General features: G+C 37.0%; 1 protein-coding gene across 1 annotated transcript; it reads right to left on the minus strand.

Moving 5' to 3' along the window:
• Positions 1-7,928: 7,928 nt before the first annotated feature.
• On the minus strand, positions 7,929-16,094 carry Rpt4 (Regulatory particle triple-A ATPase 4). The gene is made up of 8 exons (XM_071593428.1): positions 15,990-16,094; positions 15,784-15,863; positions 15,677-15,716; positions 15,365-15,600; positions 13,901-14,050; positions 11,967-12,090; positions 10,806-11,069; positions 7,929-8,287 (listed from the first exon to the last, which is right to left on the minus strand). Exons 1-8 carry the CDS (start codon positions 16,078-16,080, stop codon positions 8,097-8,099), a joined length of 1,176 nt encoding a protein of 391 aa, XP_071449529.1. The 5' UTR covers positions 16,081-16,094; the 3' UTR covers positions 7,929-8,096.
• Between the last annotated feature and the right edge of the window lie 2,776 nt (positions 16,095-18,870).

The following is an 18,870-nucleotide window of genomic DNA, read 5'->3' on the forward strand; positions in this document are numbered from 1 at the left end:
CTCAATTTGATCACTTCTTAAAGTAAAAGAATGCCTAAATAACTACCATTCAATCCAGCTAAAAGTAGTCTCAAGTCATTGTCAGGAAGTAAGCAAATGAATTTTGGGTAGGGTCTCAGAAGAAATTATTCAACAAAAAAAATTCCTCTTTACATTTTCAATGGTGGAGGAAAAAATGAAATGAAAATGTTGTTAAAATAACCTAAAAACTTACTTATAACATTGTATATCTTCAAATTGTTCGTAAAATTAACATAAATATTAAAAATAAAGTAAACTATCATGTAATTTAAAAGAATAATCTCAAATTATGCGATAAACACGAAGGAAAATGCGAATGCAGAAGAAAAAGTTCGAGAACCAAAACGCTGAAAATCCAAATTTTCCGAGATTTGTATCCGGCGAACATAATATGCTAGGAGGTGTTCTCATAGAAGGTCCCACTTGACTCCTGCTCCTGGTACCACGGATCACCTCACACCACTCCACCAGTCGCTGGCGGACTATTGGCGCTTTGGCCAAGTGGGCGGATCCTCAACCTTCCTCAGGGAAAACTGGCCAATCATTATTTTTTCTGCTCTCCAGAATGGGTGGTGAAAGATATCAATGGATTTGCTGATGCCCTTAAATATTTTCTGTGAACTCCGCCTCCCAGTGTTTACTGCCAATGGGATACTACCGGCTGTGAGCGAAGGTGGAGAATTTTCTTTAAGTGAAAAGAGTATGAGTTAAGTGGAACCTCCTCCAAGGATACCTCCTGGCATGGTCTGTTCGCCGGATACTAAGCTTCTGAAACGCTGGATTTTCCGCGTTTGTTGCTCTGTGGTTGCCGTCGAACGTTGGTCGCCATTTTCGTGTTCAGTTCATATTTGTCGCCTGGTATGCAAATATTCCTTTAAACTATATGATTGATTACATTTTTCTTAACATTAATTCCAGATAGGCGTGATATTTCATTGAATAAAAAGGTTGCACAACAATGCATTTATTACCCAGCGATGGTTGACGTTCGTCAGATGGCTTACAAACGTCTCCCAAGCGCATGCAGCCTGACCAGACCAGTTGCATTTCTAATAATTTCATGTGATTGGTGCATTACATTGATTTGCCTTTCATTTTTTTTATAATCGCAATTTCAGATCATTTTTAACGCAATTGTATGATTTATTGGCGTTGCCCAACATAATACTTTTGGGTATGGTTCATGGCCACAGTAGATGACATTAATGCTTCATATGTCGATCGTGATTAATTTTCATTCACTCATCTAAACGCTATTTGGCATCTACAAGAGTTTGTTGTACTTTTAAAACCAGATATTAAGCTCCCGATGAAAAGATACAACGACGATGAGAACCAGTAAACTTATTTTTAAAATGTCATGTTTATTTTGCTTTTATTCAACACGCTTTTTATTGTCGTTAGTTCGTTGTTTACTTTTTGTTTCGTTTTGAAATAGCATTCAGTGGATGTGGGTCGCGGTAGTCCAGGGGGTCGAGCGTCGAACTACTGACCGGTGAGTCCCAGGTTCGATTCCCGGGTAAGTCTCTGGGCACCTGCAGCTCCACCCAGGCTATTTGATTTTTTGGGTGCAAGATCTTTCTGGGAAACCATAACTGGCAGAGGGAAAGGAACTGGCCCCCCCTATCCTGATGTGTGAATTTCACATGCAGTATAGGGCTTAATACTGGGGGAATTCTACCATGACCTACCAAACCGACCTTCGCGTTGATTACTGTGTTTATGGTTTTGTATTTGGTGGATATTGCAGACAAAAAATTGCTCAGCATTTTGCAAATTCTGCTGCGTTGACTGCATTTACAAGGTGCGTTCCAAAGGTAATGCAATTATTTTTTGTAATGCAAGTAATTTTTTGAACACATTCGCACAAACACTTAAAGGTCTTCAAAGTACAGTGATTGGACCTCTACACATTTTTTCCAGCAACTCGGCCATGACCGGTACACACCCTGGACTATATCATCAGAAAGAATGCGACACACAATATTAGGCAAGTTTAGTTCATTGGCAATCTTGATATTCAATCGATGGTCAGAGCCCAACACTTGTCAGACACGAGCCACATTGTTGTCATTTTTGCTGGTTGACGGCCGCCCAGAGCGTTGCTTGTCGCAAACCTCTTCCTGGCCCTCCTTAAAGGCCTTTAACCTCCTTGAAACTTGTGAGCATGACAGAGCAGAGTCCTCGTAACCCTCACAGATAATTTTCTTGGTCTCCTCAAGAGACTTTTTCAGTTTAGCACAAAACTTAGTAATCGCATAAAGTTGCTCGAGCGTCGATTACATTTATTTCGTGACACGGTTGGCGAACAGAGGTTTACAATAACTGACGTCCTGCCGCTTCCACAGCTTGGAGAGCACTGAGACCGGTTTTATGACAAAGCTTTAGTGCCCCCCCCCCACCTACTCCAAGTGGTTCGATCCCGCTCTGAATAATAGGAGCGGCGCGGGAAATTCAATTGCATTACTTGTGGAATGCACCCAGTATGATGATACTTATAACTGTTGTTTCGTGTAGAAGTATACACTTTCAAAAGTGTTAGAACTTTTTTAATCCATATTTTAGGGATATGATTGAGTTTGAAGTACTAATTTCTTTTACGTTATCATTAAGGATTGCTAACATCGATGCAGTTCTGAAAGGTTTGTTGTCATTTTATTTTCTTACATGCATGTCTTTTGAAATGGATATTCTGCAATTGTTGACAGTATATTCTATTGTTTCAGGCTTCACTTCGTGGAAGTATTCAATATCCATACTAAAAAGGAAAGACTTGTACTTTTCCACAGATTTCATTATATGGTACAATGCATTTCACCGACTTGCGGCATCATCAGGAACAGTACCTGATGATGCCGCAAGTCGGTGAAATGCAATGTACCATATAATAAAATCTGAGGAAAAGTACAACTCTTTCCTTTTTAGCATGGATTGTTGGCAGTTCTTATTTAATATTTGTAGATCGTACATAATGGTATTGTTGCGCAAATGTTTATTCCTCACACAGATGTCCTTATACTTTTACACTGGGAGTGCTAATACATTTTTAACTTTCCAATATATATGCCTGTTGACTTTACAGTTTAGTTGGTGGTTTTTTTAAGCTCAGTTATGTCTTACATAAAGTCCCGAAAATACAGCAAATTATTTTGTCCGGATAAAATTCATGCAGAAGTACTGTCATCAGAGTAGGGATATGTATTTTTTCATTACTTATGCTCTTAGATGGTATAGCTACCATTTTAATAACCCTCATATGCAACAATCAGCAGTTGCCCTTAAATAAAATTAGTTCACGGACCATGTATATTTTATAAGGAAGCATTATATTGTGAATTAGACAAAAAAGAAACAATTGTTGTTGCTGTCCAGTAACTTGAATTTTGAAGTATAATTGTCTCCTACATATTTAGCTAATCTTATGCATTTTCTAAATACTTATAAGAATGAATTTCTTTGACCAAGTAAGAACACTTTTGCATACTTATCCTCTCCGTAATATCTGTATTCATAATTTGTAATTGTATACACATACAATGATTTCTGTAAAATTAGAATCAGTACACATTCTTGATGAATTTCTAACCTACTTACCTGTGCATCCTTTTTGGTAGGAATCTAATTCTGCAAAATTTTGCAGCAGTTGCAAACTAACGAGGAAAAAACTTAAATTTTCACCATCATTCTTCAATGAGATTTAGTGGCAGTTTCAAACAGAATTCCAAAATATCTAAATACTTCATTAGAATCCGATCACGAAAAGCCAGCCGGCCCGCCCTCGAGAGAAACATGTGGATCTGATCACCTAATCAATGTCATGATTGAATACGATCTTATTTTTGGTCTCGTAGGTCATACCAATAATTCTCTCATATTTACCAAAATTTTGGGCAATTTTTCAATTTGCTCTATGTAGACTATGGAGTCTAATTATTTTTATAATGACATTATTCACAATAAGAAAAAGGCTAAGCTAAACATTAAAATAAGAGGGCAAATACTAGAGCAGGTAGAACAGTTTATGTATCTCGGTAGTGTTTTGGACCAACACGGTCAAAGTAGTTGGGATGTAAGGAGAAGAATTGCGCTAGCCAAAGAGGCTTTCACAAGGAAGTGGGGGTTGATGACAGGGACGTTGAGTAAGGATGTTAAGTAAAAACTTTTATATGTAGCGTAGCTATGTACGGCAAGAAAATGTGGTCATTGAAGCAGGAGGATAGACGTAGACTGGAGGCTTTTGAAATGTAGGTGTGGAGAAGAATGGAGAAGGTGAAATGGACAGAGAAGAAAACAAATGAGGAAGTACTTGGTATGGTGGGCAATGACAGAGGTTTGTTGGGAGAAATACTGTGGAGGCAGGAAAAGTGGATGAAGGCAGGTATTGACCGGCAGTGGGATGTTGAAGACTGTAATAGAGGGGAGAATGTTGGGCAAACGAGGAAAGGGAAGGAACAGGATAGGGATGTTGGACGGGATGAAGGGAGGAAGGAAGTACTCAGAGATGACGAGGGACCTGATGTAGAGTAGGATGCTTGATGTTGTGTTTTGCTAGGATTCACAAAATATTTATTTAGTAACTGTGTAGTAGTAGTTTTTAGGGGGGGCAACAGACAACTGAGGTCAATTGCGCCATAGGGGATGGGCAGGAAAGGAAGACGAGTGGAGAGAAACCCGGCATGGGCATTAGCCCACTCTTTACGAAAGGCGCCAAGGGGTCCGCAGTTTAACGTCCCATCAGACAGACGGCCTACTCACCCAAGGTGCCCTCCACAAAGCACCTCAAGTAGGGATCGAGATACCTCTGAAAAATATTCAACACCGCCGGGATTTGAACCCGTGCCCTCTGGGTGGGAAGCCAGTATGTTAGCCCCTGCACCATCTCGATCCCTAAGTAGCTCTGTCCATCCAAAAATCCACCTTAACTGGTAGATTACCAAATCATAATAAATTATTCACAATATTAAGTATTAGAGGCATAAAGTAGAACTGCATAGGCTCAGGAGTTTTAACAGGGAAGACGTTGATGACAAGGATGTTAGGTAAGGATATTACGAAAAGGTTGGTCAAAACCTTGATGTGGAGTGTAGTTTCTACATTGTGGAAGCATGGCCATTGAAACAGGTTAATAAGAATAGATTGAAGGGTTTTGAAATGTTGGTGTAGAGAAGGATTGAAAAGGTGAAGAGTGCTGAAAGGAAAACTAACAAAGCGTACTAGCTTTGGTGGGGATGTAAGAGGATTGCTGGGAGAAATATATACTAAGCAGGCAGGAAAAGTGGATGCAAAGAATTTTGATTGGGAATGGGATGTTAAAGATCGTGATAGGCGGGAGAATGGAGAGGATAGCAAGCAAGGATAGGGGCAGGAAAAGGATAGCGATGTTGGGTGGAATGAAGGGAGGAAGGAAGTATACAGAATTGAAGAGGGGATAATTGCAGTGCTGGATGTCAGGTTGTGTTCTGCTAGGTGAGGCAAAGAAATTGTCACTATCATTTGGTAGCTAGTCCCCATCAAAACTAACTTAACTGGTCGATTACTGATGATAATAATCATTTGTTCCAACGCAACAATTTCAGTGTAAAAATCTTTTGCCTTTTACACTCTGAAATTGTTCCATTGAAATGCATATTAGTGGATGACTCCGTGAAAAGTTACTGTTGTGGCATCTCCTGCAGTTTCTTGGATTTATTTGTTTCTTGAACTATGTAACTACCATATTTTCCCATCGATAATGCGCACCCAGAACTTTGTAGTTCTCATGAATTTGTATAGATACCACGTGCCCAGGGCTTCATAGCTATCTTCAACATGTATAGATGCCGAGCATCTGTATATACGCATGTAAAAATTGTATACAGTGTGTGTAAAAATACCTCTATATCGGATGTGAGTGTGTAAACATACGTTTATGTTTGGATTTTTTCAATTTTCATTACATAACGTACATCGTCATTTTTTCGATCATCTGAACATTTTTGTATAGATAAAGCGCACATAATCAATGGGACAATACGGTAATTCCAAGTTGCCTTTCGAGGTAGTCAACTACATGAAGCATGGTGATTACAACCATAAAGAACACTGCAGAATCAATTAAGTGATATCAGGAAGGCAATCTGATGGGAATAAATCAGAGAGGTCTATTGAAGGAAGAAAGCACTTCGAGTGAAAGCAACATTGCCCACTTTTTCAGTCTACTCCGGATTTCCACAACTGCAAATTCCTCCCTTTTTCTAACAAATTTAAAACTTAACAGTCAGTCTACTTCCCCATTTATCTCAAGCATTTTCGCCATTCTTCTCCATAAAATGTTTCAAAAGCTTCCAATCTATGCTGAACTTCTTATCTCCAAGTCCAGGTTTTGAATTCAGTCATCACTGTGCTACATACAAGTACACATGAAGAGCCTTAATTTTTGCTCACCTACCAGAAACTATTCTTTTTGATGGAAGAGAATAAATTTAATTTTATGAAATATAATTCAATACAACTCAAATTAAACTACTAAACGAAAATCATAATTCAAAAGTCATATCACACCACCCAATGCTGATTGTTTTTAATTGTATGCATTTCAGCCCCCTTGTCTTCATGTTCTGAAGTGTAATTCACAAATTCAAATGCAATACAGCATGATAACCTTCTCTCTTAATATTATAGGAGGTTTTTATCATTTTAACTCTTTGTGTGATGCTTAGTTTATATTATTATCCTGATATAATCAAAATTTATATTAGAGGCAACCATTTTCTTTGCATTAATGACACTCTCATACACTTAAGGTTGAATGACTCAGTTTAATGGGAGAGATACATTTTAAGTATGAATTAGCAGAGGGGCTATATCACCATTTGCCTAATGGGTACAAGTTTCCCAGCGGCACTACATGTGAGATGTAATTAAACGATATATTTTTGACTTTTTTAGGAAGTTTTTAGGCCGTACTTTCAATGAAATATTAGAACTGTTGCTACCTCATGACAATGTTATTAGCAAAATTTGTAATAAAGGCAACAATTTTCTATACCTAATCTATGAGACTTATTTAATGGCTATGTAGTTTTCCAAAAAATCGGCTTTCTCAAAGTTATACTAGTACACCCCTGGCCCATAAGTTATACTCTGATTTTAGAGAACATTTTGGAGTTAAATTGTGCATCATATGGCCCGAGAAATATGATACATGGAATTAAAGAAAAGTTTGCTGTAATGTTGGATGTGAAGTTTTATTTTATTAGGAGAATCAAAGAAATGCCTCTCACTATCTCCTACATCCACTTGTCCGGCCTTCCTCTTCCAACACCCATCCTCTTCCCTTCGAGTTTCTTAATAAAAAGTTTTTACTCTTTCCCATCAGATAAAACAAAGCTATTCTCTTTTATCTTCCATCTCTAAGTACGAATAGATCTCCTATACTTGATTGCTAGATATGGATTAGCTCACATACTATCTGCAGGCAACAGAGACCCATGAAAATGTTTGCTCGTCATTTGGCGTGAATAAAATCATTACACATTTTACAATGCTAAGGTGCAAAAAAATGCTATTTGTGTACGAGAATATAGAAAAAACAGAGTTATCAGCTCGAAGTATGGTTTTACAAAGATAATAGCAGGGTTTACACAGTACTAAGCCCAAAGACAAGTGAAACTAACATCTGGGTAGGAGGAAGAGGGCAGTTCCTTTCCCTGTGACACCACTGGTATCCCAGGAAGAGCTTTAACCAAAACAATCACACAGTTTGGGTGAAGCTAAGAGTGCCTAGAAATCAAAACTTGGACCACTGGTCAGTAATCCAGGGCTTTACCCATGGGCTGGATCCTGGACTACCACATCCCCAAGAATAGAGTACACTCAAAAATTTATTTCTATGATGATGTTGGATTAAAAAAAACAAGAAAGAAAAATATGGAAAAAATCCACTCAACTTTATTACTCCACAATTCCTTAACTCAATATACGAAAGAAATTGGAAAAAGCCACAGCAGAGATGCAGGAAATGTAGCACATTGTTGCACATATGATTCACCGGCTGCAAGACATTACTTTTCAGATAAAATAGCTGCAGGCTATTATTAAACAGGCTTGTAATCCAACTTTGATTCCAGTTTCTTATTGTCCCCAACCTTGCGCACAGCTTTCATAAAGTCCTCCTGAACCACATACTCCCTTTCTGCACGAATGGCGAACAATCCTGCTTCAGTGCACACATTCCTCAAATCAGCACCATTGAAGCCATCAGACAACTTAACAATTGCTTCATAATCTGAAAAAAATTACAAACAAAGATTTGCCACATCAGACAACACAAAATTCTGCTCAAATGCATACAGACAAACATCTACCAGAAATACCATATCTCCATGAACATAAGCCAATGTCGTTAACTAGAATTAGTCATGAAAAAATCACTAAAATGCTTAAAATTGAGTGTCAAAAAATTATTTCATTTCTCAGGTCTTCATCAGTCATTTTTCAGGCCTGTTAGCTACAAAGATCCAGTTCTTTTTACTGCCAGTGGTATATCTCTTTCTTTGGCTCGTGCTCTATTTCTGCTGCTTGCTAAGATGGTTTCCCCTATTCTCAAGACATATGCTGATTGTACACACAATGTTTGCCTCATTGGTTCTCCTACATTTTTTCGTTACCCTCAGGCCAGTGGTATATGACCTTTCATGCTGGTACAAGCTCGCCCTGGTCTGCGTTTCCTCTGTGTCAATTTATATTTATTTTACTGCGTCAGTTTACAGCAAGATTAGTTAATATTGAGTCAGTGATTGTTGACAAATAAGATATCTTACAATTTTACATAATATTAAACTGCTGAGTTTTCGGTGCTAGTACATCTTTTATTATATCTTCATGAATTCTAGTGGTTCATGTATATTGCTGAACTTTCTGTTTATCGCATTTTGCCATATTCATTATTTTGCTTGACCTTTCATTATGCACAATTTTACTAAGAATCGGTGTAGGTCCAGTAGTGTTCAATTCTTACAGAACTGCATCTTATTGGAGAAATAACAATGTTTTACGAATTCAAGTATAATGTTTTTCTGAACTATGCACCCCTCAAGTCAAGACTAAAAAGAAGTCAAAGCAGTGGAAACATAATAATTCACCACCACTAAAGAAAGCAGATGAAATACAGTCAGGCGGAAAGATGATGGCTTCAGTTTTCTGAGATGTGAAAGGGATTCTGCTGATAGATTATCTTCCCACTGGTGAAACAATTACTAGACAATGCTACACTAACCTCCTGAACCAGCTACAGCAAAATAAACACGAAACAAGGACAAGTTTGAAAAGGAAGAAAGTCATTTTTCATCAAGCCCATGTACACCCACACACAAGGGTCATTGCCATGGCAAAAAAAATACGTGAACTAAGATATGAATTGTGGCCACACCTGCCTTATTCACCTGATTTGGCTTCATCAGATTTTCATCTCTTCCCCAAACTCAAAATTTTCCCTGGTGGACAGAGATTCTCTTCAAACCAATAACTAATATATTCTATTGTTTCAGGCTTCACTTCGTGGAAGTAATTAATATCCATTACTAAAAAAGAAAGAAAGACTCATACTTTTCCACAGATTTTATTATACGGTACAACGCGTTTCACCGACTTGCAGCATCATCAGGTACCTGACACGTTGTACCGTATAATAAAATCTGTGGAAAAGTACGAGTCTTTCTTTCTTTTTTAGTAATGGACAATAACTAATAGCCTAAGTAGAAGGGTATTTTGCAGACCTGAAGGAATCTAATTTTCATGATGGGATCAGGACAATGGAACATTGCTGCACCAAGTGTATTAGGGTACAGGGAGACTACATTGAAAAATGAAAAAGTTTCACTGAGATAAGTCGTTTATTTCTATTCCATTTCGAGAACTTTTCAAATTACCCTTTTATCTTCCAGCGAATAGCAAAACATATTTTCCTCCAAAATCTGCACCATTCACGTAGCCAGGAAAAAACATGACTAGCAGAGGATGAATATTGACAAAGAATCACTGATACTATTCTAACTTAATTAATGCAGAGTAAATAGTTAATGACTTATTTGCTGTACAGTAAAATTACACAGAATAAATAGGAATGAATGGAGAATATGTATTCCCAGGGTTAATGAATGCGAGGGTAACAGTAATGGGAAAGTTTGCATAGTACAAATATATTTAAATTAAAACATTAAATACTTTTGAAAACTTTTGATCAAGTGAAATTTCAAAAAGCTTAGGTATTTCAAACGAGGATCTTTTGTTAAATAAATAAAAAGTTTAAAACCATTTCATTACCTCAACAATTATAATTTTATTAAAAATTTAAGGTTATGGGAGGAGAATAGCATGGACAATAAAAAAATGGATAGTTAAAAGTTAACTCTAATGTCATGGTAAAAATTAACGCATGTAAAATATTTTATAGTATTTAGAATAGAGCATTATGCATTATTAATACCAACACGCAGAAACTAAAATAAAAATGAGTTAACTGTATTTCTTAACAGCTAAGAAACAACAAAACTGTTATTCAAAATTGAAGCATACAGTCAAAATAATTATTTTATCACTTTAAACGTAAATTTGTATGGATGGAAAATGATTACACAATAATTGATGAATTCATAGTATAAAACTGAACTTCTGCATTTAAATGAAAAGAATTTAGATCCAATCAAAGTGTGGATTTGAGCCAGCATGTAGTTGTATTGAACTGTAATATATGATACTTCTAAACAACCAACATAATTTTAGATGTATGCTGCTGATATGCTCACCAATTTCTCCATGCTTGGCTATTGGGCCAGCATGAATCTTGAGGATATCCAATCGAGCCTGCTCATTGGGCAGTGGGATCTCAATCTTACGATCCAGACGTCCAGGTCTGAGAAGAGCAGGATCCAAAGTATCCGGCCTGTTGGTGGCCATTATTATTTTAACTTGGCCAAGGGAATCAAAGCCATCCATCTGGTTGAGCAGCTCCATTAGTGTTCTCTGAATTTCTCGATCTGCAGATGTACCCTCAGAAAATCTCCTACCACCTTAATGGGTAAATAAAAACAAATAATATTGCAAATTATCATTTTATTGACATTTTTTACAAACCACACAAACAAGTTAATTACAAGTCTGATCCTCAGCGCTTGTTCTATCACTGAGAGCATGTTCATATGCCCAATTTCAAATGCTCCAAACAAATGCCAAACCATTAAAACTTGAGTAGTGGTTTCGTTTAAGTTTGCAATCAAAAATCAAAAGTAATGGAAATATACAACAAAGATGACAGTGGTTTACTCCATGAATTTAAATTTCTGGTGATATTCTCAACAACTTCCAAGGATTAGTTTTGGCTGATTTTAAATGTAGGATACGAAAATGAAATTGAAAATTTCCTGATTTTTCAATCATGTCACTTCTACTTGAACTTCCACGTAAGCATGTGCTAGAAAGTATCCAGTGAAATGTTACGATGAATTTATGGTACCAATACATAATGCATTGAACGATGATAAAGGCAGGTGGCAGAATACCACTATAAATGCACTTCACAACAATACTGAACCCTAAACAAGCAAACTACACATCATATTAGTGTAGTGTATCATTAAGGTCATCATAGTGAAAACCATAAAATATGCTTTGTATCAAAATAACAAGTTACAGTATTCACCGCCAAAGTCATTGAAGTTGCTCGTAATTACTCAGGAGACACTTATAAATTATTATTATCAATACTATTCTAAGTAATTTGGCATAAAAATCTCAAAATAGTTAAGAAAGTCCATATTTTTGACTTCCACTCAAAAGCCCATGACGTTCCTAGCTTTACATGTTTATACAACATATTTAATTCCCCTGGTTTTCCCATGTTTACCTGTTTTCATGGACTCGCATTAATGCTCTAAATCTAAAGAAAAAAAAAGAAGAAATACAATTACCAATGGCATCAATTTCATCCATGAATATGATGCATGGCTGGTGATCCCTTGCATAATTAAACATTTCTCTAATTAGGCGAGCACTCTCTCCAATGTACTTGTCCACAATTGCACTTGAAACAACCTTAAAGAGAAATAAACCAGTTTATGTATAGCCCTAAACATACTACAATGCATTTTAAACCAAAGAAACATTACACGAGGGGAGCAAAATGATAAAGGCTTAAGAAAATGATCATTGTAGGATTAAAATGTTCTGACACTAGAATGTATTATAAGCAAAAGCTTTAATTTGAGTATATTAATTAAGCATAATATAATGTCCAGCTATCCAATTAGTGGGTTATACATCGCTTCCTGGCAAGAGGCATTCCCATCTTTCCCTGCTCATTCCCTTCCCTATTGCTCCCAATACTATCACCTAATCAATCCATTAGAAAAGTTTTTCTGCGCAGGGGGAGAGAGGGCCATGGCATAGCATGTTTAGAGCTTAGATGTCTGAATGGCCATTAGGGGACCATTAGATAACGTTGGTCAGAGTTGGATGCTGGTGGCTATATTGACCAAGCAATTATCATAAGAAAGCTGTGCTGTACTTAGGCAAAGATTAAGTCCAATTCACTGAGGCTGTTTTTTCTCATTGATTGTCCTATACACAAAGTTTGGGTGGTGAGTACAATAAAACCACAGTTATTAACCCAAAAGTTGATCCATTACAATTTACTCAATACCAAGCCTAACAGTGAGTGAAATACACACATCAGGTTATGAGGCCAGTTCCTTTCCCTGTACTACCTATGGCTTTCCAGGAAAATCTGGAGCCCATTAAAATCACCTGGGACAAGCTGAGGTTGCCCAGAGGCATCCCCAGCTTGATTTATATGATCATTGATATGACTTTGGCAACTGACAATATTGCATGCAAATAACCTCTAGCAGTCATTTTAACTTGAAATTTTGTATACATATACGTGTGAAACATTTATATACTATGCCATTGAAAAAAAGGCCATAATAGCCTGGAACTTATGTGTAAGGGTCAGTCAAATGAAAACCAAAACTCGCCATAACACAGTCCATGCAAAAGGTGACAACATCATTGTTACGTATAGATACTGTCATCGCTGCGGTAGGAGAAATGAATATTGATGGCTCACAGGCACATGCAATTGTTTTGTTATGTCCTTGTTGGTACCCAGACTGGCCTAGTGTCGTCGTGGTGTCTGCATCCATTAGTGTGAGTGGTCGTGTGTGGTGTGAGTGTGGTTGTCCATTAGGTTTTCATTTGACTACACATATGTACATATATTCAATTATCTTCTTGTGCTTTCTCCCAATAAATAAGCTCCGCATTCTTACAATGGAATATTTTGGTTGCAAGAGATGAATTCGAATCGGTATTGTTTCCTCAATTTTCAACACTGAGAGATAACATAAAGATTTTTAATTACATACATATCCCTCTCATCCAAGTATGACTGATCTGCTTGATGCTAATATAATTAGAGGACCATTATAGAGCTGATTACTACAACATTACTCAGCAGACTATTACAAGAATGCCGAACTAGATGTTTTGAATTTGTCAGAATCATAGGATTCAAACAGGAGGGACTCGTAGCTGACAAGAGCGCTTGAATGAGCACCCAATGTTGGTTGTTAGACAATACAATTTTCCACTGAGTGGAATAATCAAAATTGTAGGAAATTGCAGGGTCAAATTAACAGCCATGGATATTATGCTATCCTACAAAGTTAACTTGATGGTATTATTTTATACTGCATAAGCATATTTTTAAAGTCCATTTTGCTATGCTTCTACCATCCAGAATAGTGACAAGCAAATAGTTTTAATGTATAAATGAATACATATTAGCTATGGAAAAATTGATAGCCTTTCCATAATTATAAAAAGACTGAAAAACTTTACTGACCTTAAGAAAGTTGGCATCAAGTTGTGATGCAACAGCACGGGCCAAGAGCGTTTTGCCTGTGCCAGGTGGTCCATAGAGGAGGCAACCTTTCGGAGGTGTTATCCCAACCCTTTGAAACAACTCGGGGTTCAGCAAGGGGAGTTCTATAACCTGTAAATATAGAAAAAAAAATTTTAACTGCAGTTAAAATGCCCTTAAAATAAAGAGAACCAAAACCGGCTAAATAATCAAATGAAAACTCCCAACTAAGCCATAGAACATATATTAACTGGTTCCAACTTATGTATTACAAATCACTTAATACAGTTTTTGATAACTCTACTCTACTTCTAGATAATTACTTCCTTTAAATCACACCAAATTCTCCTTTATTTCTAATCCTTGTGCACTTTTTTTATTTTCAGTCATCACAACTTAACATAGAACTGAAGGAAGCAGAATGATAGGTTCAATCTCGAATATTTATTGAACTTATTGCTCTTTAATTTTGGATATTCATTACATAAAAAAACTATAAACACAGTAATCAACCCGAAGTTGGGTTTGGTAGGTGATGGTAGAGTTCACCCAGTACTAGGCCCAACAGCATGTGAAATTCACATATCAGGGTAGGGGGCCAGTTCCTTTCCATGTAAATCATTATATATTGGACAATAATTTACAACCACATTATGCAGCTAACATAATCATACAACAAAACGAAGATAAAAATATCAAGGAAGTATGTTCTCGTTGTAAAACGAAGGCCATTGGGAAACTAAGAAACTCGGGTTAAGGAATCACGATGGAAACAAATCTAGCGGGGTCTTTAGCCAAATGAAAAATGAGATAAGTTGTGGGTGGAAATATGTCCCTGACATCGTCTAATTAATAAGTTTTACATGACATGCCCTCCAAATTTGGGTGATAACCAGGACCCAACGAGGGAATGGGGACAGACCGGTGTGGCATACGACTCGGGAACCGTATTTTAGGGTGTTCTGTGAGGGGGACGCGAGGGGAAGAGGAGACAAAATCCAGAAGTATTTTATTTCTAAGTTTCAAGGCATTTGTAATAATTCGCACAGAAAATCAATGAGTAAATTTACTGCAGGGCGTGATGAGGCATAGGGTTCCGTTTTGCCGAGAGTGACCTCATTTACGGCCTTATTAAAAGTATTGATGGCAAACTGAGTATTTTCTAATTCTATCCGCATTATATCCACATTATATTCCAAGCAATGTGCAAGAGCTCAAAGTGGTTTATCACCATTTACGATAACATTAACAAAAACGATAGTCTTCCTCTAAACATGGAGGCATCGTTTTGTCTAGTGATTCTAACTAAATACAGGTAACAGCGAATGGGTAATTTAAATATGGGAAAGGAAGGTATGTTTGCAGATTCGAAAACATGCTCCTTTCCAAAACATGATTGCTCATATAGAGTAAGACGTAAATATTTTTGTTGCCACAATTACATACCTCTCTAAGTTCACGAATCTGTTCTGCTAACCCTCCAATAGCCGAGTAGGTGATGTCTCCGGGGTCTTCGTGGGACATGTTATACACTAGTGGGTCCACCTCTCTTGGGAGATGCCGCATGATAGTCAAGGTTGTCATATCGAGAGCCACTCTGGTTCCAGCTTTCAATTTTGCTTTATCAAGTTGTCGACGACATCCAACAACATATCTTGGGCCGTTAGTGGCTTTCACTATAACTGTACCAAAGCACAATTGTGATAGAATGTTCTTATTGCATCAGCTAATGCCTTAAATAAGTAAATATAAACTTACATTTCTCCTCCGTCAACTGCTTCAGGACTTCTCCAACGATCTGCAAGTAAAGGCATTTTAACGAAAAGTAAAACAAACAACCAAACAGAAATATCAATAATAATTACCTGTCCAACACTCTGAAGAGCTTTTAAGTCGTTTTCGGACTTATCATACTGTTTCGTCAACTCTTTAAGCTGTTCTCTCACTGAAATTCAATGAAATTTTGGAAACTGTATAGCTGACAGCAGTGATTCAGCAATGTTGAAAATGTTGTATTCATGCAAACAATAATGTGTTTAATAAAATAATTGCACATAATTATAAAACATACTTTCTTTCAACCGGCTTTCCACCTCCTTGTGTTCAAGGAGTTTCTTTCTAAACACATTGAGACCCTTTTCCCTAGCATTATCGGCAGCCATGATTAAAGAATGAAAACACCCAACGCTTTGGAATCGTCATTTGTCCATGAGTCGTGTTTTCAGTACCTTCCCATGATACACTACTGTCAACGAATGACCACATATTTCAAAATGAAATCTTCGGTTTTTGTAACTATTTCAACGGGAAGAAAGATTTATCCATTCAAGAATTATCAAATATAAGTTATAACTGTTTGCGTTGTTTGTTGGGCAACTTAAATGCTTTAAGTATGTAAAACTAGACTTCGTTGACATGAAAAATACATCCCCTGCCCTTGCTTAGAAGAATACGGAGATTAAGAGGGGCTTTATTGTGGAGTAGTTTGTTGTTTTTGTTTTGAGAGATCAGAGAAATATTGGGTAATTATGTCCATCCAAAACCTACTTTAACCAATAGATTACCTGTAACAATAATAATGAAGTACCCGGAGGTTAATAGTTTTACATTAGACTGAAACGTTAAAAAAAAAAAGTTTAAGAAGCTTATTTAAAATGTCTTCGGCTGTCAACGTGATTTCACGAGTTAGAAATTTATATTTTACGATCAATTAAAAAAGCGCAGGCATTGGTTTGCGACGTTTCATTTGTTACTGGACTTCTGGATTTCCGTCAGAGACCGTTTTCGGAGACTACATTGAACCTAGCTTAAGCATCAAAGGCGTGTGTGGTGTTATCGACGAGTAATATACAATTTAAGTCCTTTTAACAATAGTAACTTGATTTAAATACCTGACGGATGGCTAGAAAAGTCATTAGCGGTCACCACTACCTAGATATCCATGCATACTGAGGAAGGTTGGCATAGGCAGTAGCAGTACGATCCATATTCCATGGCTCTGATTTCCAGGCGAGTTGTTCGGAGGTAACTGCTGTGTCCACACATACCTCTGAATATTTGTCTTCCACTGATATAGCCACCGATTTGTGAAAATTCACTGTTGTTATAAGTGTAGTAAAATGGTGAACATAACATTTGTTTCATGAATTGAGCAAAATTATTCAAAATTGAATCTGGTCTTCAGAGACCATCTCTGAAGGATGGCAGGTCTCAGAGTCCATGGGAAGTTTAGTTCAAGCTTAAAATTTTCCTCCATATGCATTTGATGTCATGGAATTCCCAGTGCCTTATGTCAATCGGGAGCTGATAAAACACTTCTTTGAGGATGATTTTTGCTAGAGACGTATTTTGGGGAATATTTGCCAGTGCTTTTGCTGGCGAATACATGGTGGACTCAGGTGTAACGTAGTTGTTGTCCAGGGGTAGATATCATAAGTACAAAATTAATTCACCATTAGAGGTAGATTTTTTATTAGATAGTGATCTAGATGGGAATTATTCATAAGTAAATAATGAGATAAAATGCAGTTAGTATATGTATTCCATGCTGTGGATTTTTACAAAATGGAATTAATAGCTACCAGTTAAACTAAAAAAGCACTAATTAATTTATATTCCACAGCATGCTCAGAATCATCTGGTAATGGATTTCACTCTAACAACAGAAAAGCAACCTTCCCCCCAATTAACACTGCCATGGCCAACCTATTCATGTTCAGGTCTTTAGAAGCAAGCATCGGACACAGCCCATATTCACCCAAGATATTTCTTCAGATACTTACGTGTACTTCATAAAAGATAGGAGTAGACTTGAGGGATAGATGACTTACCCTAAATTTGCAAATCTAATACTCCCCAAGTGGTAGGTAGCAGATGGGAAATCAGGATAGACAGTGATATGTATGGGGGTAAGATTGGGAAGTAAATTACCACCTGTACTGTTGGACATATATAAAGGAAACAGTAAAAGGCATGAAAATAGCTGGAGGCATATGTAAAAGTGGGTAGGGAACTCACCAGAGCAGGCAGAATTGGGGTTGTCAAGAAAGCAACGATGATGAGGTTTTCAAGAAATCAGACGGCTAATTTATCATTCAATTTGGAGGGCACACATTAAATCACGTAGAACAACGCACTTACACTTTTAGATTAAAATGACCAGTATAGTAAGGAGTTGTGACAGGCAAAGACCTTAAGGAATAATGCTAGTTAAAGATTAGTGAAAGCCTTCATGCAGAGTGCAATTTTGTATGGGTTAGGCATTTATTTTATCAGAGAACAGGATAAACATAGATTGGAGGTGTTTTGTGTTGGGAGATATTTTGAGAAGAATTGAAAATGCTCAATACACAGATATTATTACAAAAGAAGAGGTAGGCATAGGCAAGATAGGGAAAGATATGTTAGTTGGGATACATTTGAATAGGACAGGTAAAGTGGACATAATACATATTATGTAACTTAGGAATGTTCAAGACTGTAATAGATATTCTTAAGCAAACCAGGTATGGGAAGGAAAGAATAGGCATGCTGAATGGGATGATAGGAGATGGTGGGTATGAGGAGTTTAAGAATGGTTCATTGTAGTGTGTAGTTTTAAAGTATTTTAGTGTCATATTAGGGCAGGGCTTAGTAACCAAGGCCATCAAAAACCTACCTTCATCAGTAGACTATTCTTAATAATGGATGGGCAACCAAAGCTTCGGATGTTATAAAACAGTGTATAGCATTTTGTTGCACAAAAGAAATTCAGGAATTCTTTGAAAGATACTTAAAATCATCCCTGCTAGGGCTTCACAGACCCATTTGAGCTAGGCTGCTCGAAGGCAATCAACTGATATCCACAAACTTAGGGAAACCACCATAATATTGAACACACATGGTGGTTATTCAAAACTTTTAGAACAAAAAATCATATGCCATAGCTTTCAAATTCACTTGTGTGATCATGC

The sequence above is a fragment of the Hetaerina americana genome, unplaced genomic scaffold (assembly GCF_022747635.1).
Source record: "Hetaerina americana unplaced genomic scaffold, ioHetAmer1.1.p SCAF_6, whole genome shotgun sequence".
Taxonomy (NCBI): domain Eukaryota; kingdom Metazoa; phylum Arthropoda; class Insecta; order Odonata; family Calopterygidae; genus Hetaerina; species Hetaerina americana.

What these genes read in the sequence shown, in the direction of transcription:
- Rpt4 (XM_071593428.1), bottom strand. Translation starts at nt 16,080, where the DNA reads ATGGCTGCCGATAATGCTAGGGAAAAGGGTCTCAATGTGTTTAGAAAG. An exon ending in GCAGTTGACGGAGGAGAAAT is followed by an intron (nt 15,601 to 15,676) that starts GTAAGTTTATAT and finishes GCTTTGGTACAG; the next exon opens with TTATAGTGAAAGCCACTAAC. An exon ending in AGATTCGTGAACTTAGAGAG is followed by an intron (nt 14,051 to 15,364) that starts GTATGTAATTGT and finishes CTATATTTACAG; the next exon opens with GTTATAGAACTCCCCTTGCT.